General features: G+C 44.0%; 1 protein-coding gene across 1 annotated transcript in view; it reads left to right on the top strand.

Annotated features, from left to right (window-relative positions):
• The window catches only part of LOC128443924 (membrane-associated guanylate kinase, WW and PDZ domain-containing protein 2), a 71629-nt gene that overhangs the window by 9825 nt on the left and 37197 nt on the right, over positions 1-24607 (top strand). Inside the window, exons 2-3 of the mRNA XM_053426151.1 lie at positions 9940-10056; positions 24187-24306. Of these exons, the coding sequence (XP_053282126.1) occupies positions 9940-10056; positions 24187-24306 (237 nt within the window). The remainder of the gene's footprint in view (positions 1-9939; positions 10057-24186; positions 24307-24607) is intronic.

The following is a 24607-nucleotide window of genomic DNA, read 5'->3' as shown; positions in this document are numbered from 1 at the left end:
ATATATTTTTCCCCAATCATTGTGTTAAATCATTGCTCAAATTCCTTCTGCAGACAAAGTGTTTCAACCCACAAACACCTTCCTCTCCGCCTCTTTGAGTCTCTAGTCTGTTGCTTCTCATTAGGAGACGTCCTGCTTGTTGTTCCTGATAGAGTGTGAGGAGCTCGAGCTGGAGACTGCAATCAAGAGCGACAAACATCTCCAGAAAGCCACGTTTAAAGCAGGAGCCGCTGCACGCACGCAAACACACCTCGTGTACATTTGTGTTTATCTCATCAGTGCTGACTTGAGGTGAGGGGAGGTGTGGGAGGAGGACAGTATGAGGAATATCAGGACTGGCAATTCCTATAACCTCCCTCCTTTAATCCTGACGTCTCATTTGTAGTGGTGGCTTGTTTCTCTTTACAGGGACTCAGAGGTTGTAAATGTGTGTCTGGCCTTGATCACGGTGCTGCAGAGGAAGACATGGAGGAACATCATCATTAAGAAGAGTCTGAGGATAGAGGGGAATCAATATTAAGACCTTTAGGAGAGAGTGTCTGTCATTTACTATTAATAATGGGCCCTGCCGCCTGTTGTAATAATGCAATTAGGAGTACTGGAAACAGATACTTCATCCCCTTCTAAATGGTCTTCACGTGTAGAAACTCACTACCTTTGCAGAGTGCACACACTCCTGCTCTCTCTCTTTCTCTCTCACACACACACACACGCACAGGCCTTCTGTATTTAATTGGGACTGCGAGACAAGAACAAACAGAGTGTGCAGACAATGCTGGTCTTACCTGGAAGGCTGGAGAGGGGGAGGAAGATGCTGAGAGAAAGAAAGTGTGAAACTAAAATATCAGCTGGGTCAAAAGAGAAACAGAAAGGAAATGAGGTAAAGAATAGAAGAATTATAGAAATAGAGTCCAAAAAGCATAGTAGGAAATGCAGAATAGTTGAAAAGTGTTGTTAAAATGCAGAGAACCTGGTCTGAAGAAATTAATTAAAGATAAGATAGAAATGTTTCAAGCCAGAATAAAGTGTAAACATAGGTTTAAACGTGAGTTTACGGAGAATTACGGTGATTAAGGTTGATTTGAAGAATGAAATTACAACTTCATCTCCATTGGAAGTGACAGTAAGGTACGTGTGAAGTGTTTGTTGGGTCTTTGAGTTTATCTTTCTACACTAAGTTAACCTGTTTATGTTGTAAGCATCTTCATGTCAAGTCTGCAGGAGCCAGGCACACAAACAAACAAACTAAACAGCGGACAGTTGTTTTCTCTCATTTGATGCAAAAACATTAATAATAATAATAATAATAATAATAATAATAATAAAAAGACCTCCATCTTTCCTTTTACACACATTAATTTCTGCAGCTGGAAATTCCTTTTTTCCTTTTTTCCCCTGTTACTTCTTGAATAAATCTTTTTTTTTTACATTGAACATGACAGCATCATATCAGTTTGTTATCAGACCTCTGTTGCTTAAATCGTCCCCATGTTAATGAGCAGACATTTTGTCTCGTCATGGCAGGAAAACACATAAACTTGATGCAAACATGCTCCTGCTGTGAAAATGTTATATTTATTTTTAGATTCACTCTTTATCCTCCCTCAGGTGATTTATGTATACACAGTGAAAATAGCAGTAGTATAAAACATGAACTGAGGTTGGAGTTCTATAAAATGGATGATGATAGTCTCTGTGTGTGTGAATGTGTGTGTGTTTGTTCAGTGGTTGGCTCTGGTGGTATTTGCTGGAGATGACCACGGGGGAACATTGTGTGTGATGCACAGTGGAGCAGAATTTGAATGAGAGACAAAGAAATCTTCCTCTATTTACTGTAAGCCTGTGTGTGAGACTCCCGCCCTGCAGTTTGGTTCTTCTCTGTGGCCTGTGTGACCTCTTGTGGGAGTGTTGGAAAAAGCTATCGATCAGAAACTGTGAGTTTTGTTCTCCATGACAACCACCGGGGTACAGCAGCACTTCACCTCAGCGTCCCCTGACACCCCCGACCATCAGCTCAGATCTTAGCCTTTAACCGGCCAGGCAGCCCCTCGGTTTGCTGAGCACGGGTATGTGTTTGTGTCACTGAAGTTCGATCTGTTGTGGGGTTTTTTTGGTGCATATCTAGTGTATCTGTGCTTTAGCAAGAGGATAGGAGGGATTGTTTATGTGTGCGTGTGTGTGTCAACAACAGAAGACAAAGGATCATGTGCAGAAAAGTTACATCGGAGGTGTGTTTTTGGAGTTGAAAGTTTTGAGTGCAGGGGTGTAAGGATCCTGAAACTCTCTGAGACCTGTGAGACAAATGTTCACCATCTTGTTTCTGGGTACAGGATGAAGGAACTGTTTGTGGCTCCCTTTTTCCCTTCGCCGTGGTATTCTCCTTGTGCTGGTTCATGTTTTTATTCAATTGCATGTTATACATAACTCTCTTGAACCAATCACGATGGAGTTATTACACCAGTGTGGAAACATTTGGTCAACCTCACCTCAAAAGGAAAAACGTCAAACTACACTGAGGTCGGATTTGGAGAATTGCTGCAACGTTCCTCCACTTTGACTTGATTCTGCTCCAGGTTTCTGTCTCACTGTTTCTCCTCTGTAATTATGAGGTTTTGTTTTACATGTATCTGTTAACACTTGGCCTCGTGTGTGTGTTTGTTCATGTGCAGTATGAGTCAGAGTTTGCATGCAGGCCTCTGTCCCTAAAGCATGACTACAAGGTTGTTTGCACTTAAGAGCAGAATGGTAAAACTTTGTGAGGAGAGAGATTTAAAAAAAAATCAATTTGCTTCCCTTCACTCTCGGCCTCCTGGAAGAGAGGGGCCGGTCCGACCTAATTATGCCTCCCCAATACAAACAGAATGGCTCCTGTTGGTATCTACACCGAACTGCTCCTCCCTCAAGCAAGCTCCAGATTAAATTACAGACAAGTTATTAGCAAGTTAAACAGATAAACCATCAACATAAACCATTTCCCCCCAATTTGTGAAGTTCACATTGTACGGTGGCCCTGAGAGCTCAACAACCAAAATCAAGAAAACACAAGCAACCTTAAAAAACCATCTTCATCCCTTTGAAAACACATCTACTGCAAGTACATGCAGCAATACCAACTACAGAGCATTGCAAATACACATGATAAACAGAAACATTTAGCAAGTTCCAAGTTTTCAAAAGCTTTCTTGTGTGTTTTTCCTTTGCCATGTTTATAACGCACTTTGGCTCAACACCTGTTGTTTTAAATGTGCTGACTTGATTTGACAGATGACGAAAGTGTTTAACAGGGACACAAAAAGTGACAAAGCTAACTTGTTGTTCAATTTGTAACTTTATCAAAGTTATTGAAGCCAGATGTTGGAAAAGGAGCTAAAATATAATCCAGCCGGGTTCCTGCATTTGGTTGTGTTGTGAGTATTCTGCTTCTGGGAGGCTGCTGCTAACTTTGGTTGATGCTGGACAGTTTTCACTTAATCCTAATTAGTAATTTGAAACAATAACACTATAAAATGTAAACAAGCAGTAATTAGCGATAATAAGAATATAACTAGGGATGCACCGATATATCGGCCGAACATCGGTAGCGGCCGATATTCGCCACGTTTACTGATATCGGCTTATCGGTAATAAACTTGACTTTCACCGATATCATTGGCCGATGTTCATATTTGTGGTAAAACCGCTGGGCACGTGCCGCGGCTGGGGGAGCAGTCCCTCCGTCGCCCTCCTCTCCGCGCCGCCGGAGGCTCAGTGTGCGGCACCGGGAGGTCCTCATCCGGTGGCACCTCACGGCGCCGGCGCGGAAGGCGGGGAGGGGACTGGGTACGCGGTCAGCGGCGGCCACTCTGGACTCGTGTCGGGCCCTTCTCGCGGATCACCTCAGCTACGGCGACTGCTGGGGGAACCCTCCGGCTGGCGCCTAGCAGCTGACTGAGAACTGGTGCGGACCAGGGGAATCCGACTGTTTAATTAAAACAAGCATCGCGAAGGGCCACGGTGGGTGTTGACGCGATGTGATTTCTGCCCGACACTCAAAACAGGTAAAACTGAGGAGGGCTTGTTAAGTTATCTTGACTCACGCAGTGTAACTTGGCGTAAAAAGTATGAGCGTAGCGTCTGTTTAAGTACTTTATTCTCATGTGCACCGGCTCTATTCATCCGTCTCATGCACAGGTAACAAGGGAATTGACAACATACGTTATACACACAGAAGCCGTAACACATCTAATAAACGGGCAATACTGCTACCGTAAATCAATGAGAAGAGCGTTCTCTATAATGATACTTTAACAGGGCTGTTTTAGACAGGGTAAAAAGGTGCTGTTTTAAATTACCCTTGTGGTATTTTGACCAAAATATGTTACAGACATTTCATTAAGATCCCAAGGAACCATTTCAACTTGCGGTAAAATGGGCCTAATAGGTCTCTGTTAAATAAAGTTTAGTTAAATCAGAGATTGTTTCATTAATCTGATTCAATTTGTGCTCATTAAAAGATAAGAGTGATGAATAGTGCTTTTTTAATAATGATTTAATTATTTTTCTGGCACAAAAGGGTGAATGAATAACAACAAAAAGAAAATAAACAAATATCGGTATTGGTATCGGTATCGGCCAGATTGTTATTTTAAATATCGGTATCGGCCAAGAATTTCCATATCGGTGCATCCCTAAATATAACAATATGAGAAAACAGCAGATCAAGTCACTCATCTGAAACAATAGTAGGACTAATTCAGCCTGCAGCCCAAATATTAACACAAATACAGCTCAGTACAAGTTAAAAGGTCAAAAAACTGATACAATTTAACATCGTGTCTGCCAGTGGAATTCAACAAGTAACAGTAACAGTAGGAAAAGAGAAATGGAATTAGCATGAGCTCTGTGTTGCTGTGTTGAATATCTGACTTCCCAGTCTTTGTCTGAGCTGGTAGTGTGCATGCTGGTTAGCTCAGCCTCAGGTTAGACGTGGAGTGTGATCTTGACCTGCTGAGGGTGTTGAGTGCAGGATTAACCTCCTGGAGAAGAGTTGTATCATTATCAGGCCTGCTGTCTCACAGCTTTAATCCTCCTGTGCCGTAATGTTCCCCCAGATAAACGTGCCGGGAAAGATGGAAAGTTGAACAACACCATGTTAAGGTTTTGATCATTTAAACAAGGAAACGAAAAATTGGGAAGAAATTTGATCCTCATTTTATAAAGGCATTAGTATGGATGTAGTCTTGAATTAAAATTTATATTAAATATATTAAGGTTTGGTCAATGGGAGTTTCAACACTATGTGTATTTGTGCAGGTCAGATTCATTTTGATTAAAAACTGCCCACCGAGCTGAAGTGATTCTGATTTATGACCCATTTGTCAATACAGCCGTAAACATAAACATAAAAATCAAGTAAATCAAGTTGTTGTCATCTCTAATATTCAAAATAAGGTACGAGCTGAAGGGATTTCCTTCTATTATGTGGTCAAAGTGTCACAGAAAACGTTTGTATGGTGTAGAATACATTTGAAAGAGACGTTAATCCCAAATTTCTCCCTGTTTAATGAGGAGAAAATCAAAGTCCTCTGTGAGAGTGGGAGCTCTGTTGGTCTAGCTGCTCAGAGAGAGTCAATAAACCACATCAGCAGCAACAGTGATTGAGTTCATGTCAAATCTGCTTCTTCTTGTTCACAGGGATAATTGAAATCAACTGCAGGCTCTTTACTGAAGTGTTGTAAATACCAGAACAAGCCTGTGGGCTCTGGGTCGTTTTTTTGTGGTATTTACATCATTAAGTGGAAGAACAGCAGCTTCTTTATACAGACGTCTGTTACATGTCAAACTATGCTTTAGATTTACTCACTATAGGGTGTCTCAAATTATACCTTCATAGTGCTTGTCATATAAAAAAATACTAACTGACCAATTAGATCTGCTCACAGATTATGAATTGTAAAACTGCAGAAATATCTATTGTTTAGGATGGAGTAGTTTATATATTTCCGCTGTGCCCTCATTTGAAATGGCTTTTGTTTATGAGTCTTGTATGAATATATCTCCTTCCTTCTGTTCCACATTGTTCTGTAGAGCAAAATAACCTTTAGCACTCCGCTCACAGATCATAGGGGCTGTGATGCATGTCACGTAAATTGCAATTTCTCTTTATTCCAGTCCAATCGCATGTCATGTTTTTCCTTTTTCTCTCCCCACTCGTCCAGCTCTTCTGTATCACATCAACTGAGAGCATAAACCAGAGACTGTTTATAAAGACGGACGACAGATCTCCACTTCCTCATTCCCCATGGTTAAGTAAAAAAACAAAACGACCACTGCCAGTGCCACCATTTGGAGTCTGTGAGGCTCAGGCTGGGATGTCCTTCTAATACCTGCGCTCAACCAATCATGAGTCAGTCCCTCTTTACAAACAGTCTATTGTATAAATGCCCCAATCGTTAGATGATTTGTTATTGATTTAGATTTGTATTGATTTTTCTATGATGAGTTTATTGACATTTGAAGTGCACTTTATTGTAGAATATCTCCCATGTGGATACCATCAAATCATTGAAATAAGTTATTTAGGATTATTGATATACTGAGAAACAGATAACCGGTGCTGCTCCCAGTACAGTGCTGGTGTGTTTGGTAAATCAACAGCTGTGTAAACAAATCAGCTTTTTTTTGTGTTGCTAAGCAACAAAGGCATGTCGTGTTTGCCTCTATCTGGAAACGAAAAGCTTTACAAGGTTAAACATACAAACAGATTGTGTCTTAATGCTCCCTCTCATCACACAGAACCTGTCACTGCATAGTTGTTTTTACATTTTGAAGACTTACGTTCTCCAGCAGTAACAGAGAAGACACATCCTGCAAGATATTGAACATATAAATTCAGAGGACACGTCCACCGAGAGCCGCTGTGCTTTCGTGGTATGTTGATTAATAAGGTGGAGGCTGCCGGAGGAGACAGTTACTGCAGGTAGTGAGCTGCAGGACGGAATGTGGTGCTGACAGCTTCAATGGGCCACCTTGTTGAAATGTCACTACACGATTGGACCAGTTGATGGGCAGGAGACTCTGTGACCTGCATGGACCTGTGTACTTATGCAATGCACCGCTGAGCAGTAGCTGCAATGATTGCTGTTTGCCTTGATGAGTTTGTGACTGATCGCGGCTGTCATCGTTTTCCCCTTGGTGAGCCACAATTTTTTGGAAAAATCTATAAAACTGTCTTCCTCCGAATTTTTGTTCCTGCTCTGCCGGAGCAGCCAGTCACAAAATAAGCTGACTGTGATGTTTACAGATTCAGGTTTGACTCTGAGCACGCTACATTTGCTCAATTTGAACATTGCACCAATAAAGCTCCTTTTAGATATATTTAGCTATATCCTCCTTCACACTCAATTGAGCCCTTTAGCTAAGTGCTCATATCGTGAGTTGGTGTTTGTTTATGCCGTGTGTTTAGACCGAACCCTGCCCAAGACGGCGCTCAAGGCATCGTCACTGGCATCTGCAGCTGTGAGCTCATCAGGCCCACGTGTGCGTACGAGTGTGTAACCTCAGTGTGACATCTGCTGCCTCTGCGTTTCTCAGTATTTTCTCTCTAGTTGGTGACGTTCACACAAGGTCAAAGAGGGAGAGCATCTGGTGGGCGACACACCGAGTATTTGAGGAATGACAGGGAGCATCTGGGTGAATTCACACACACACACACACACACACACACACACACACACACACACACACACACACACACACACACACACACACACACAGAAAGACAGACACACATCTACAAATGCTTTCACAAACATGGACATTTATTTCCTGTGCACTACATGTTTCTCTCTCTCAATCTCAGTCCAACACACAAATTGCACAGACACATAAAAACACACACACACACTCTCCAGTGCAATAACTGCAGCAGCAGATAGGGGCTGCTGCAAGACTGTGGAAGCTGCCTCGCCGATCCACAGGCAGGTTGATGTAGCCCGGCATCCCACTGGCACATCTCCTCCTCCTCCTCCTCTCTTTTCTCCCGATGGTCGTCGTCTCTCTCCATCTCTCCGCGTCTCTCACCATCTCCCTTCCCCCTCATCCTCCTCTCTGGGATTAAAATTGGCTGTGGCCGTGTGCTGCGTGTGCTGGAGCAGCGGCTGAGAAGCGGAGGCAGGAGGGAACGACAGTGAGGTTTTCACCAAGGCGGCGGAAGATGTGCAGCGGTTGTTTGCAAGGCTAGAGGACGCCTGAGAGGACAGGCTGTCTGTGGATGTATACCTGTGGAGAGAGGACGGCTTTTCTCAACATCTGTGGTAGCTGCTGATGAGGTGCACTGCTTTCCTCTTGACGGTGTATGTCTCTCCATCGCTCCCTCTGACCATGTCTTTGTGTGTGTGTTGCTGTGCATGCACATATATGTGTGTTGGTGTCTGTGCATGTCAAATGTCTGATGTTCAGCCCTCTGAAAACTGCGGCAGTCCTAATTTTCCTAATCAAGATCTCTCCCTATCTTCCTTTGTTTTCTGTCCCTCGCATCCTCTCCTCTCCTCTCCTCTCCTCTCCTCTCCTCTCCTCTCCTCTCCTCTCCTCTCCTCTCCTCTCCTCTCCTCTCCTCTGTGAAGCAATTCACAGCCTTCGCTAAAATGGTGCCAGTTTACATAAGATGTTATTCCAAAAGGATTCATTATTACAGAGCCACAGTCAACAGTCCTACACAGTCATGCATGCATGTATTCACACAGCCGGTGCAGTGAGAGTGGATGTAAAGAATCTTCTCTCTGACTGTGTATGCTGAATGTTTCCTTTGACAAGTCACCGCTGCATTCATCTTTATGGGTAGGCCCAACGCTGTCAAATTAGTTTGGCAGGAGGTCACATAGAGTATGCATGAGTTTCGAAGACATGTGTATCATTTGTCAATGCATGGCTTATAACCTCATCCCCCCCGCTGTCGGATGTGATAGTCTTGCATACTGAGCGTTGTGTGGAGAACAACTTCTCCTCCTCTCATCCTCCTTCGCTTCTTTGATTTGGAATGAAGGGAGGAGAAACTATTCATGGCCATTATCATACAGTGTGTGTGTGTGCAGCACAGATACGTTGGCCCGCTGTTCGGTTGGCTTCTGCCGGCACTTAAGTTTCTCACCCTCGTGTTTCAGGTAAATGACTCAAGCGAGAAGGTAGACAGCTTCTCCAGCCACAGAGACCGAGCGGCAGAGAGGAAGTGGTGTGAGCTCCTGTCCTCTGTAGCCCTTTGTCACCCAACCTGCTGACACCGCACATTTAGCCCCAAGGGGATCACTGGTTTACACAATTACCATGATATGTGTGTGTGTGTGTGTGTGTGTGTGTGTGTGTATTAATGTCAGTGTGTATAATCACTGTTGCTGTTTGACTTTGGTGTGACAATCAGTGAGAGCTTTCAACGTGTTTAAACCATTTTAACATCATATTAAAACAGAGATTTGACATTTTTTCCTGTAGTGCCCTGAACCTTAATTTTCACCTTTTATTCCTTCAGGTTTAACAAAAAATCATCTTCAATTTTAGCCTTCAACACCTGCTAGTTTCTAATATAATTCATTCTGTATCAGGTTTGTTGAAGCTAGACAAAGTTTGCACGTGCTGAGAAAAATATTGAGACTTAGGATGAAGGAAATCTTTTGAAGCTGCTCCATTCCATCAATATGAAGTATTCTTGATTCCTCCTGAATGGCTTTGCCCAGATCTCGTTGTGAGATGGTCGCTGTCATTGGAACCTTTCAGGATGGCCACTAGAATTATAAGCTCTGTGGGTTTGAGTGCATCTTCTGGTTGTTTCCAATACAGGCATCATTAATTATCTATGAATGGACAGTGCTCAAGATCTTGATCCAAAAGATCCAGTGATATGTTTGGAGATCACTCCAACGCAATGAAAGCAAGCTGTAACATCTCTCTTCCTGTCATTGTGTCCAGGGGGAGTGGTTGACAAGGATTTGCGGCACTACCTCAACCTGCGCTTCTCCAAGGGCTCAGTGGACCACGACCACCAGCAGATCATCAGAGACAACCTCTACCTCCGCACCGTTCCCTGTGAGTGCACCATGGCCCTGTTTCTTCTCTCCTCTTCCTTCTGGCCTCCATCCCTCCATCATGCCAGTCCTATCTTTTCCTCCTCTCCCTCTGCCTCGCCGTGTGTGTGTGTGTGTAGTTTTTCATTGTCTTTATCTCTTTTTTTTTTAAAGATATCGCTTTCCCCTCCCTCCTCCCCCGGCTCTATTTTCCTTCTCCTTTTCTGTATTAGTTTTTTTCCTCCTCGCCCTCGGGACATTGCTCTCGTATGTCTTCATCACACATGCTCTTTCTCCGTCTATCGCTCCTTCTTCTCCCTCCATCGTCCGGCTGCCGAGCTCTCAGCCTGAGGTTTCCACGGCAACCACCCTCTTGTCTCGAGGCTTGCGTTGCCGTGACGCCCTCCCCCCCTTCAGCACACATCGACATGCACAACACACACGCAGATACACACCGATCAGCATTGTTAACCATTAAAAACAGATACCAGCTTTTGATTGGTGCACAACGGTAACACCAGGTTAATCTATTGGACATTAGGAAGAAGGTCGTTTTTTGTCTGTATGTGAGAAACTGAACCAGCTGGACACACGAAGCCTCCAACAGACACGTCCTTCCTGTCGGTTGCATGAGGTTGTGGATTGTGTATTGTGCGATCAATTAACCTGTTGCGGGGACGATGTCATTGCCGCGATTAACATGGAGGGGACGTCGTCCCCGGCAGCTCGCCCTGCTGTCAATACACGGAGTGGCTCGTGAATCAGCTTCTCTGGAGACTGGAGCCACTGTGATGCTCGACTCTGCAGACTACAGATGTGACTGCTTTCATGCAGCATGTGGATCAGTGCTCTCTGATTTGATGTATCAGGCTCCTGTCTAATAACCTTCGGTTGTGTTGTCTGGGTGTTAAGGTGAACAAGCCGGCCGTTTGTTTGTTTGTCAACAGACAGATTCGGATACAGAATCATTAGAAAACCGAGCTACCTCTTGACGTCATTGAGAGTTTTTGCGTCGGCCGAGCACTTCGACTCTACTGGAAGTCCTCTGCCGGTGTGTTGAGCTGCTGACACAGAAGTGATTGTTTAATTCACTTCCACAGCTGCACAGTCCCTGAGCCTCTCTCTCCCTCTTTTTCCTCTCCCTCCCTCCCTCCCTCCACTTTATCTCTTTGCTTTCATGCTTTGCTCTCCCTCATGTTCCCCCTGCATCTCCCTCCTTCTTTCCCTCCCTGATTGCTTTTGGTCACCGCCTCCCTCTGTCACATTTTCTCTGCCTCTCAGTTTTACCTCCAGATAGCCCACCCTGCTTCCCTCTCCTTTTCTACCTCTCTGAGCCTGTTGGCTGTGTAATAGTGCAGCGAAAGTGGACTGACAGGGTGACAGCTGAGGTGATGGGGACTGGCTGAGGTTCAACACTGCAGGTCCTCGCTCACTTCAGCCCTGTCGAGGCCGAAGGACGGTTCAGGCCCCTTTTGGAAGCAGGAACCATAGTTTCTTCGCCATCTTTGAAATCACTTCCAGCCCTTTTGTGAGAACAGAAAGACGGTTATTCTGTGTGATGTCTGAGTGGTAATGACATCCCCATAATTAACTGGCTATCACTTAACAAAGCTGATGCAGTGGAATGAAGATTATAGAAATTCAAACTCACAGACCCCCTGCATTGCAGCTTTGAATCATAGGCTGAATATTTGAATTTATTTAAATACATTTTGTGATATTACAGAATTCACCGACCTGCTTTAATTCGTCTTTGGTCTGCAGGTCATCTGCACGCTTGGACGTTTCATATACATTTGCAGATGCACAGGAGCCGGCGTTGCTCAACCTTAAGAGTGACACAGCATCAGACAGTTAGAGATCATGGACGATGGTCCTGAGCGCCGCGCTGCTCGTGCCTGGCAGGCAGTTTGTTGTTGTGGCTCGGAGGGGTATAAAATTAGTGTTTTTTCCTCCCGTGTCTGCAGCGGTCTGACCGTGCTGTCAGTGCGAGTCTGTCAGCTTGACAAGCAGACGCCACTCTGCATCACAACATGCTGTCACACTGAAGGACGTGGGAGGAGGTGTGTGAGAGTGTGTGTTCATACAGCTAGAAGGCTCACATGCTGACATCAACTCCTGCATCCTGTTACATCATTCGGCTCAAGGTCTCGCTATTCTCCCCCCCAAAAATGTAGTGAATGCAATGTGATAATTTCCCGTCTGATATTAATAACCTTTTTCACATCATTGCCTGCAGGCTCTCTGTGTGTTTACTTGTTTGCCGGTTTGTTTAACATGCGTTCACACTTCAACACATACACATGCCAAATGCTAACACGACTTCCACTTAAAGAACATTCATATAGACACATATTTACACTATATAAGGGAGCAACACTCACTCACAGGTTGATATAAATAAGAGCTTGTGCAAGAGTTAATCAGTGGTTTCACAAAATGTCAAGCAGAGGAAAACTAAAAGGCAGAGGAAGAGAGAACTTGGGGGGAAATGGGCGATCAATCTCAGTTTTCAGATTGAAACATTGGATGCAGTTGTTACTGATAGTCTAATATACTTCTCAGTAGAAATGTGTGGCACTGTTTCAATTCATTTACACGGATCACTTGACCACTTCAGAAAATGAGTCTGAGCCTCTGCAGGAGCACTTGCTGTTGAGGAACCTGGAGAAGAGTTGTAGGTGGTTTACTGTCTGCATAGTGTGAGGGGCTGTTTGAAATGAGTGTAAGGTAGTAAAACGAGACGAAGAAGTGAGGACATCAGGAAAATATATGGGAGAAACGGAGAGGAGGGGGTATAGTAAACAGAGAGGGCAGATGATGAATGCGGACATGAGCAAAGAGCCTTTAAAAGAAGGTGGGGGAAAAATGAAGGGGGAGAGGTGGTAAGGAGGAGGAGATCAGCAGGGGAGAGGTGTGGAGGGAAGAAGAGAGCGGACAGAGGAGCAAAATTGAGAAGCCGAGAGTCGACGTGAGAGGATGGGAAGAGGATGGAGGGATGAGCTGAGCAGAGGCGCGTGAGTCCAAGGAGGTGGTCCTTGGGGGTAGAAGAAGATGTGAGGGAGCCTCGTAAGTCATTCCCCAGAGAACCATCTCCTCTCCTCCATTCTACTCAGAGGCCTCAGTAAAAGGCTCTATAAATAGCTTCAACAGTGAGCAGCACGTTTCTCTACTCAGATAGCCTATAAATAGTGTACATGCCGCTTCTGTCACTTCACATCCGCGACTCTGGACGCATGCTGTCCCGCAGCTTCGCAGCCTCTGGCAGGGAATCCTCCACTGGAGACTTCAGAGGAGGAGAAGATAAGAAAGCTGTGGAGGAACACGGCCAGGATGTGGAGGCTGGTGACGATGATAGGGCTGATGGCCCCTGCTGATACTGATGAAGAAGAATCCTGTCGCGTGCAGGACATTTTAATGTAAACTCCAGTTAATGCAGAATTGATGGCGTTGTATCAAGCACCTTCCTGGACAAAATACTTTATACTGCTCTCTGCACCATGTCGCTCAACACCACAGCTCGAGATGAAAAAAAAAAGACTTGAATAATGTAAACATCTAAGTATCAAGCATGTAACAAGCTTTATTCTCCACAAAACATAAACCTCCACAGGTAGTGTTACTTACTGCACTGTATGGACAATGTCTAAGAAGAGGTAAATCATGTTTTATGTTTAAAGGACTGTTGTATTGTTCAACCATCTTTGCTTTACATATAGAACGGCACACACTCTGTATGTGACAGTGCAAATAGAAAACACATTCAGTACAAAAAATATATTGATATAATAAATAGTTTAAAGGCTCTTGTATATTCCATTTTGGTTTTCCCCAGCCAGCATCACTCTGTGTGTGTGTGTGTGTAATCTTTTTCTAGCAGCCAATCTCTCTTCCTGCTCGATGTGTAGTTTAAAACTCAATTTCCTGTTGGGTCAGTCTTCCACAAAATGATTTCCCATTTTTTATTGATAGTGAAAAGAAATAAAGTCCCTTAACACCCGAGAAGATTTTCATCTAGATCCGCTGTGACTGGTCAATCTGCAATTAACAGGTTGTCTTTGTGATAACGGACTTTCTTATTATCTTCATTCTGCTTTCTATTTCAAACGTTTCACTGGAATTTTATTTGTTAAGATATGAGGCAAATTAGTTTTGAGATGGAGCTGCTGCTGGTGACTGGACTTAACTTAAAATGATTATATTTATTTAATTTAATCATTTTAAAACCTATGCGTAGTTAGTGTATTTGTTGGTAAACATCACATTATCTCTCTACACAGATACACTGTTTGTATTCACACTTTTATATTGTTATTTTATAACAGTTTTTACTCATGGGTGCCAATGTAGTGCTGTTACAAAGCTGGGTTTTAATTAAATATACTTTTAATTATGTCCAACCCGATTTTATTATATAATAATTTACTTCTTTGACATGTTTCTATCTCTACCTGCTGCTCAAATGATTCATGGTTCCTGGTTCAGGAACCAATGAGCAGAAGGGAAAGGACTGATCTGAGCATTTTGTCGACTTTCTGCTTTCTGCACCTACCACACACTACACGCTTCAAAACGCTGCCTCCATTACAAACATGCCTGATTATTTTATTATAAATTTAAAATACATTTAATTAGTTTTACCATTATTCTTGTGTGATTCTTATTTTGTCACTGTTTTTGGATCATTTGTGGCACCGTAAGTACAAAGGGACAAAATCTGCTTCTTGATAGAAACCTTGAGTCTGTTCCTCTGTGACGATTTGAGGAATCTGTCCCAGCGTGTAGTCACCAAACTCTCCCACCTCCATCTCATTGATTTTTTTCCATTTGTTTGGCTGAAGAAAAATATGTGATTGTTGCAGCCAAATTTGTTTTCTGGAATTGAAAAGAACTGAACCGAGAATATAGGTTGAGTTTTGGGGCGTTTTGTTGGAACACATTGATTTTAGTATGAATTCTGTTGAGAGTTTGCAAACTGATTAATCTTCTTTAGAGTTGCATACTTGAATCTGAGGGAGCCTTAACTCTAATTTGGTTCTGTGTCTAATGGTGATAAGGCAAACGGCGAGGAAGACGAGTGATGATGGTTATTTCAGGATGTTTGTCATCGTGGTAATGGTGAAGTTGGAAGAGGCGATAAAGATAACACTAATTTCTTGTGTCTGTTACAGTGGAAGATTGAATTTTATAGACTGTGTGTGTGTGTGCGCACATGTACAATGTATGGATTTACATCCATTGATTATTCTGTTTGTGTCTTAAGATTTAATAGTTTGAACTGATAATAACATAATAACGGGAATGTAACAGACCCCTCTTTGTCGTGATTGTGTCCTTGCATCTATGTGTGTGTGTGTGTGTGTGTGTGTGAGAGAGACTTTATCCCCGAGAGACCTTCTCCTTAACGGGGTGATTTGCCTGCTGGCTTGCTCTTGTTAAAGGGCTGGCTGACACGCTTTGATGTGGTTCTGTGCTCCCTGCAGTTTGATTGGCACACTGGATAAGGTTGTTCCACAGATGAAAGAAACTGCGAGGGAATGATGTGAATATTATTAAATGAAAATAGCAAATATTAAACATGATTAATGAATTGGTGATGTTTGCAAAGTGCTCGACGTTCTAAGCTCTGGACAGGTGCTGTCTCATTTTGCGCTCCTCAGCTCAATCCTCTCACTCAGCAGCAAATCACTTAATTCGTTTTTTGTGATGCTTTCAATACTTGTGCTCCTGTCTGTAGTTTAACCTCTTCATCACCTCACCCTCCTCATCTATTGTCGCCAAGCTCACTGAGGTGTCTGCGCTCACTGTACATAACACAGCACAGACACCTCAGTGAGCTATGACTAGTTACTCCGGTCAGCCTTAACCCCTCCACACACACATACACACACATTACAGTGCATACCACCACACACACCGGGTACCAGCTCAGTGCGTGTGAATCATCAAGAGGCGCACAGTGTCGTCTTGTGTCAGTCAGCCCTGCAGACTAATAAAGGTGCTTTTCAGCCTATCAGGGCTGATTTCCATCACCAGAGGAAACACCTCAGTACAAGTGTAATTTCTCAATGTCACCCAGACACCAGCTCCACCAGTCGCCGTTCACTGGGCGACACAGATGTCTTTGCAGCTGCTAGTGAACCTGACAAATATCTTATAAGGAATATCTCTTGAAAAGGTACAGGTCCTATTTTGACGGAAATTAACGTTACCTTCTTTCTTGAGATCTCATTCCTTTGCTCAGGCCGTTGAAAGGTCCGTCTTTACGAAAGCAGGTTGTCATGTACACAGAAATCCATTGAAATCTTGAGTTGTGTGTCCAAAATGTCCAAACATATATGTATACATATACATATACAGATATGCCATACCGACCTCACTGTATATAGAAGATATATTCAACAGAAATAGTGAGATGGGCCTTTTCAATAGAGTTCAATTTAAGTGTAGTCTGGTAGAGTCTAAAAACATTTCTACCACATAACAGTTTTCAGGCTGACAGCAGATTACATTTGTTCGAGCTCAGTTCATTACTTTGCAGAGATTTCTACAAAAATCCTCTTTTCATTAAAAAAGATAATCTCAAATTCTCAGGTGCATGTTACTGTCTCCACCCAGACAGCTGTGCAATAACAATGTCTTAGAGAGTAAAATAATTAACAAAAACATAATTTCAATTTAAACAAAGTAGGAGTGAAATGATTATTTCCAATTGCAATAGAAATTCCCATTGTTTTTAGTCGATACTTTCCCCCAATTTTCCAAACCCATCCCGCACAGACAAGATAATACGCTCAAAATGTTTTGTTGATAAATGACTGAAATTATTACAACCGATTTTCAGAACTGTCACTGATTATTTTCCTGTCTATCGACTCATCAATCCAGCACTTGATTAAAGAACGAGTAATGACTACTTGTCTCTGGTGCTCAGGGTAACAGACAGGATTCATTTTGTACCTGTGTTAGGTTGATGATTGATAGATGTTAAGGAAAGAGTTTGACGTTTTGGAGAAATACCATCAGACCAGTACGGTAAATATGTAAATATACTACAGTAAATATGGAGCTGTGGTCAGGAGTCATAAGGAAAAAAAGGGAGAAAATCTACCTGCCAATGTCTCCAGTGCAGATTTAGTTTTCTTTGGACAGATCCTGGCTGTCCTCTTGTATGAAGCTTCCGAACTAAACCAATCAAATATCAACTAATTGACCCTGGCATTACACAGGCTATACAACAACTAGATACAAGCTTTGTTTATAAACATTGACCAGATGTCATCTCAGCTCTATTAGCCTTTAAATCTTATATTTATTGGTTCTTATTGTAACTACTTTTGTAGGCAGGTACAACATCCACCCATCCGTCCACTATCCTTTATGCTAGCAGGGGATGGTAGCGAGAGACACTCAGGACACGCTCCTACTCACTTTGCCAATTAGCAGAATCCAGATTAACCGGATTAACCCATATAATCCAGAAACCTCCTGCTGTGATGCATTGTTGCCAACCACCGTACCACCACTGTCTCGCAGCAATCTGTCTTTTAACTGTCCCACTGGATGTGTCTGTAACCGAGCGAGTAGTCCAATCTCTCCTCCGTCCCACACACACTATCTCACTGCCGACTGCAAACAGACTGAATCTGTGGGGGCAGAGCTCCGTCCCGCCTCAACCAGGGATTCACCCCGGAGAGGCCGACGTCCAGGTCCCTCAGTCCAATCCACCCACCCGGCGGCTGCTGTCCTGAGTTTAGCCCGGCCGCTTAAACACACCAGCTGAATGAGTCTCAGGTAACCAGGTTTGAGCTCTCGGCGGCCCGGCTGTGACGGTAATTGATTGATGAAGTGCGAGACACAGACCAGAGGCTTGAGCTGAGCACCTCGGTGACTGCAACAAGCCAAAACGGCTGTGTGTGCACAACGTCTCCGTGTCACATCTGACATAAATATTGTTTCTGTAGAAAAGCAAATGTAGACGTTGCGGCTTGTTGCCATGGCAAAGCTGTGTTGCCAGGCGCTGACGTGTTGTCGTGGCAGCAGACGCTCCTGTCATACTGTTGCTATGTTGCGGCGCTGCGTCTGAAGTGTCGGCTTTGTAGTGTAAATAAGGATGTGTGTCTGTGTCTGTGTGTGTGTGTGTGCTCTCAATCAAACCTCTCCTATAGACCTGCTGTCACACGTCACATCTGCCAGCCGGGGAAGAAGGAAAAGTCGAGGGGGGGGGGGGGGTTGAACAGTGACAGTGGATGAGACGTGAGAGACCAAAGCGAGAGACAGAGCTTGACGGAGAGACAAAAGGAAAGAGCAGGATAACGAGGGAAGAGGGAGCGGATTAGAAAAGACAGAGAGAGTAATGGGGATACAGAGGCTACCGGTAGGGAAACAAATGGATGGAAGAGGCGATGAGGTAAATTGGAAATGAGTGGAGTGAGAGAAAGATGGAAGGTGGAAGGCAATTTGAGAAGACAAGAGAGTAAGACAGATGGATGGATAGACAGATGCGAGAAGGAGACAGTAAGTGAATAAGAAAGCAGCAGTGAACGTGTGGGTATTGTGCTGGAAACAACAGGCTTCACATTCCTCCGTGCGCTCGTGCTGCCGTGTGGCCGTGCTTGCTGAAAAGGATTCTGGGTAAACACGTTTCGTTTTTTTTAAGGACAGCATCTCGGTATTTTTTCATTTGGTGTGGCCACAGGGCTCTATCTCAAAATCCAATGTTGCCTTTATATTCCCACATGGATCGGTTTTTCATGGGTAAACATTTTTTCAATGCATCGTTTTACACACAGTTTTTAGAAAATATGGAAAATAGTTAGAACCTGTGGGATTGTAACATCCAAATAGCAACATGTCTCAATTTAAATGAAAGGGTTTGCATTAGAATCATGCAGCACTACTAGGTGAGGTTGGACTTGCATTGAGCTCAGAGGAGAGGTGAGCTAACGCACCGGTACCTGCACGTTTGAATCCTCTCTTTCACACTCTCACAATAATCCCCGGGTGGATTAATGTGAAGGAGCATCACGCCCGTTCACCTTTTTACAGATTATTTTTAGTTACCGTTAGATTTGGTGTTACCTGGCTCCCGGTAACAAATCCCTCCAACTCCCACAGCAGCCTGATGGCTCTGATGGATGATGTGCTGAAACCATGAGGGGCTGGAGAGACAAACACAATGCATGTCTGTGCACATTGAGATGAAGAGCTGGAGGCTCAGGTGGGACCATGTGTGTCCAGTCCAGGTGTGTAGCTCTGTCCAGTTACCGCTCAGTTTGCAAATGCTGCAGGAGTTTTTTCTTTCTCCAGCAATTTGTCTCAGAACTTTGGAGGACACAATCATACCTATAAGCCCCCCCCCCCCCCCCCCCATCTCAGCGTTCCCACACAATCTCAAACTGAGATTGTAATTGACCACCTTCCCCCTCCCTTTATTATGATAATCAGTCCATCGATAGTCTATTTTTAGCTCAGAGTCCCCCCCCCCCCCCCCCCCCCCGCTCCGCTGCTCCCTCTTGGTGATTTCCTGTCTCATTACACAAACATGTGTACACGTGCCCGGTATCCAGCTCAGTCGCAGGCTGCAGTGGATGCACAGCGAGGCTAACCAATCACTCCTCTCTCTCTCTCTCTCTCTCTCTCTCTCTCTCTCTCTCTCTCTCTCTCTCTCTCTCTCTCTCTCTCTCTCTCTCACTCTCTCTCTGTTGCTGTATTTTACTGTTTTTTTCTCCTTGCCACTCTTCTGCCACTCTATTATTCAGCAAAGGTATTTGTCCTCTTATCGTCTGAGTTATTTCAGTATCTAAGCTATTTTGGCTTTAGTGCCAAATGGACTTTCCTTGTTATGTTTCTACGTAATCTCTCTTTTCTCTCTCTCACTCTCTCTCTCTTTCTCCTGCACTTCCACTAATGTTAAAATATTCTGTAGCGCTCGGCCGCCATTGGTTCGAGCTGGAGAATGTCTTCACCCCCTAAAGTGGCAGCTCTGAAGCTTTACTATGCTATTATTGCTTTAAGTCATTTAAGCATAAATCTCTGTGGCGCTCATACCCATACTCGCAGCGTCACCTCTGAGAGGTTTGGCTACACCGGCCGATTGTAATGCAAAGACCATTTCGGTTCACAGCCGACTTTATCCTTTGTTAGCGAGAGCACGACGTTCAATCAATAATGGACAGCAGCCTTGGTTTTGGCTCAGGGAAGCGTCACTGCCCCTGCTCTCAGTCTGCTGCTACTTTTTCATTTCAGCACCTGCAGCTTGTCCTGGTTTGTTCAGCTCATTTATTAAAGCTCTGTATCAGAGCTTTTGTGGCTATGTACCGAAAAGTATAAAGAAAAATGACCCCTGAACTGAGCTGGAGACATTTCAGCCTTCATCCATGAGGCTTCATCAATTATAGATAGAATCTCTTTTAGAATCATTTTTGGTTTCTCCCGGAGTTTTCAAGGATAAGGAAAAGGAATAAAAAGGGAGTTGGTGTATGGTTAAAGATAGCATGAAGATAGAAAAAGGCAGCATCAGGGGCAGCAGTAGCAGAGCATGGATTTTTCTGGGAACAGTGTTCATTTTAATAACAAGGTCGACTTCACAGTTATTAAGTTGTGTTGCTTGAGGGAAGAGGAAGAGCAGAGAGCAGGGAAGAAAAACAGATAATGTGTTAAATGGCTCTGAGTAGAAATGTGTGAAAAGAAAGGAAAGAGGAACATTCAGACTCTCTTCCTATCTCAAGGCCAGATAATCGATCAATATTCTCAGCTCAGATCCAAGACGCTCTCTCTCTCTCTCTCTCTCTCTCTCTCTCTCTCTCTCTCTCTCTCTCTCTCTCTCTCTCTCTCTCGCTCCCTCGCTGTTCGACTGGTGTGTCCAGTGAAGGAAGCTGTGGGAGAAGGCCATCGGCACGTCATCAGTATTCCAACAGGCTCTGCCTACTCTGGTGTGGGCAGCAGAATAATTTCACTCTGATCTTACAGATCAATAGCTGTACCCAGTGGAAGGCGACCGGCCCCGCCTGGCTGGCCGGGCTGCTGTGGTATTCAGAGTAGATCTGCACACAATGGATGGTCCCCTTCAAGATTTGTTTTTAAGTTTCCCGTGTGGTGTAGTTCAGTGAGTGGGTCTCATCGTGCTGGTCTGTGAAGCTTCTTGACAAATGCAGTTGTGTAGACATTGTCTTTGAGCACTGGGTGGTCAACATGTTAAATCTTTGTACAGTCTGAGTCAGAGGAGGGATGATGAGTCAACTAATGGGGGTGGGGAAGATATTTTATCTTGTGATATAATGCAATCCAGGACATAAGCACATAAACTGCAGTCTCATAAAATACCAGGGAATAAAATCAATACATCCTAAAATGGTCAAAATGATTCCTATTGGCAACTCATTTATTTTATATTACATTATACAGGAGCCGGACAAAATGAGTAACAACCTACAGCTATTTAAAAGAAATATTGATTGAGTTAAAGCTACTTATTTGAAGCAACTAATTATGTTAGTCATACAGGGGTAAACTACTTACTGAGGTTTGACATTGTTTGTTTGTATTAATATATGAATACTACCTGAATCAAACATCCAGGCTACCTGTTATTACTGAGATGGTTCTAACTCTTGCTAACTTTCTAGCTCTTTTTCCTTTTATGCATTTATATTTCTAATCTGCGTTTATATAATAGCTAATTGATATTTGCAAGCAGGGACTGGTACTTGTTCCACTCAATGCTTTATCGATGGCTTTAGATGAAGGAGGGTCTCTCATCTCCGCAGCTGTCAGAGGCAAATATTCGTCAAATCTGTCTCATGCGAGTCACAGATTGTCTCGGAGGAGGAAGAGCTGCACGTTTCACTGAAATGTCACGAATCAGAAGTTTTTTACGAGTGACACGGGACAGTTTGACAAGTCTGCTACAGAACCGGTGACTTCTGCTAGCTGCTGAGTTAGCTTACCTGTCGGAAGCACAGCACATCTGTCAATTGACGGTAGTTACGGCGTATTGCACCATGTGACTCATCGTTAGCGCTGAGGATCCGTACGTTGTTTAACTGTCAAATGTGGGAGGTTGTAAAACCATAAAAAGCCCTGGTTAATTGGTTTACTGACTTCCTGTACAAGAGAAACAGATGATGGAATAATGAAACATATTTTGAGCTGCAAACGATCTAAAATGTTATTTGAATTGTGTCACATTGAATCGCATTGTGCAATAATCAACACATGTTGGCTCACACTGCATAACATGTGGTGAATCGTGTCATACTAACTGTTACTTCATATGTTTCTGTAATGCATTAATAATCGGATCATTGCAAAAGAAAAAACAGCCCCACTATGTAACCATTACAACTGCTCCTAATGTATTCAACTGGTTTAGAGTTTGAATCAGAGTACATCAAACACTGGTGGGACACACTGAAAAACACACACACACTCACTCATATCTGCAGTGTCGAGGAAGCACAGTGTCCCACTGAGCTGTGATCAGCTCCGTGATGAGATTACTGTTGGCAGTGGGCACTTTATCGCCTTTTAAAGCCACAAAGACAAACACCTGGCTGAACACACATGTCAGGGGACAGGCAGAGATAAAGTGCAGACAAACACCCCTCTGTACACAGTATGGCAGCGCTGAGCAGCCTTATAGATGGCCTATAGGTGCTGGATGGTGCGATGTCACTTCCTCGCTCTTTGTGTGTTGCTCAGCTCTCATCTCTGCTCCCACGGGTGAAGTAAATACAGTAGAGAAAGTTCAGTGGATGCACTGCAGGAGCGAAGTGGTGACAGACAATCAATACAGATCTAATGATTAAGATATCACACTCTGGAGAGGAGTTGGAAGTTCAGCTCTTCATAGGATGACTAACCTGTGTGTGTGTGTGTGTGTGTGTGTGTGTGTGTGTGTGTGTGTGTGTGTGTGTGTGTGTGTGTGTGTGTGTGTGTGTGTGTGTGTGTGTGTGTGTGTGTGTGTGTGTGTGTGTGTGTGTGTGTGTGTGTGTGTGTGTGTGTGTGTGTGTGTGTGTGTGTGTGTGTGCATGTCCACACGTCCACCACTCTCACAGCTCACACTTCAATTATGTTGCTATTTTATTCGTGAGGAAATTATATACTCTTGTATTTACTGAATTCCCCTTCACAGTACTCCTTTTATCATAATAGTAATAGTATAAGTCTGCATTGCAGTTAACATGAAACACATCTAACAATTTGTACTTAGGTGTCAAACATGGTCAGAAAACTATGGAATTTAAATGCAGAATGAGAGGGGAACTTGTTTTTTCACTCGTCATAACCTTGTCAGAACTGCTCATCCCCTTTTTGTACTCCTGGACCATTGGAGAACAAACATTACACTTCATCCAGATCTGGAGTTCTGGCACCTGCGCTGCTCTGTCTGCAATAATCTGACTTAGATTTTGCCAGTTGGGGCCCGAGTGCTGGGAAGAGCACTGGGCCAGAGACTGTTTTCAGGCATGATCAATGTAGAGCGGGGATCGACACCGGCGGACCTGACTGAGCCTAGGATGAAAATCCACTTGGCAGAGACACAAACACGGCACCTCATTAAACTCGACGCTCCCATCGCTGCAATCACAGAGCCGAGCCCCGACGCTGCAGTGCTGATGGAGATCTCCAGAGCGTTGATGTAGGGAGGCTGTAATTGCTGCATGGTAATGTGGCGCCTCTGCTTTCCTGTTGTTTTCCACAATAACCCGGTCGGCACGGAGGTTTGAGTTATAGTTGGTTAAAGTGTCATATCGACTCACTCGTGACTAAAGCGGCACCGGATTGGCTCGTAGAGGGACTGAATGATGGCGGCTCGCTGTTTGAGCATGCTTCCCCTTCTCCTCTATAGCTGTCTCCCTCCGTCTCACACTGTCACTCACACTCAATTGTGTGAATGGATTTGGCGATCGCAAGCGATGACTCTTCACTCAGCCTCTTCTGTTCCATTTCCTTTCCCCTCCCACTTCCTCTCGTACACTTTGTAGCCTCAAATATGCCGTCTTTTTCTGTCCAGTCCTTTTTCTGGGCTCTTTATCTGCCTTCCTGCCTTTTCTTCTCAAGTGCCCTGTTTGGCTCTGATGACCTCTCTCTCTCTTCCTCTCTCCCCCCCTCCTCTCTCTCTCTCTACCCCCTTTCTCTCATTTTGCAGGTACCACCAGGCAGCCTAAGGAGGGGGAGGTGCCGGGGGTGGACTACAGCTTCGTGAGTGTGGAGCGTTTTATGGAACTGGAGCAAAGTGGAGCCCTGCTAGAGAGTGGAACCTATGAAGGTGAGCTGTGGGAGCGCTGTGGCCACTGGGCAGGAACCATTGTGTGCTACAGGGAACAGATGACGTTGGAGTCATTTGACTATTTTCTAAATGAATCCGGCGTCTTGTGCTAGAATGTGGATATCTTTGATGGATCAGGTGTGTCAGGTGATGTTCCTACACACAGCTCAGGTAAACAAAATGAGTCTCCTGCAGGGATTCGTGTACGACAGCTTCCTCAAAGGCAGACTGACTACTTAAATTTGTGATTGTGTGTGTGTGTGTGTATATGCATGTGTGTGCACGTGGGAGCTGGATGAAT

The sequence above is a fragment of the Pleuronectes platessa genome, chromosome 7, assembly GCF_947347685.1.
Source record: "Pleuronectes platessa chromosome 7, fPlePla1.1, whole genome shotgun sequence".
Taxonomy (NCBI): domain Eukaryota; kingdom Metazoa; phylum Chordata; class Actinopteri; order Pleuronectiformes; family Pleuronectidae; genus Pleuronectes; species Pleuronectes platessa.
This window is presented reverse-complemented; position numbering and strand designations above follow the sequence as displayed.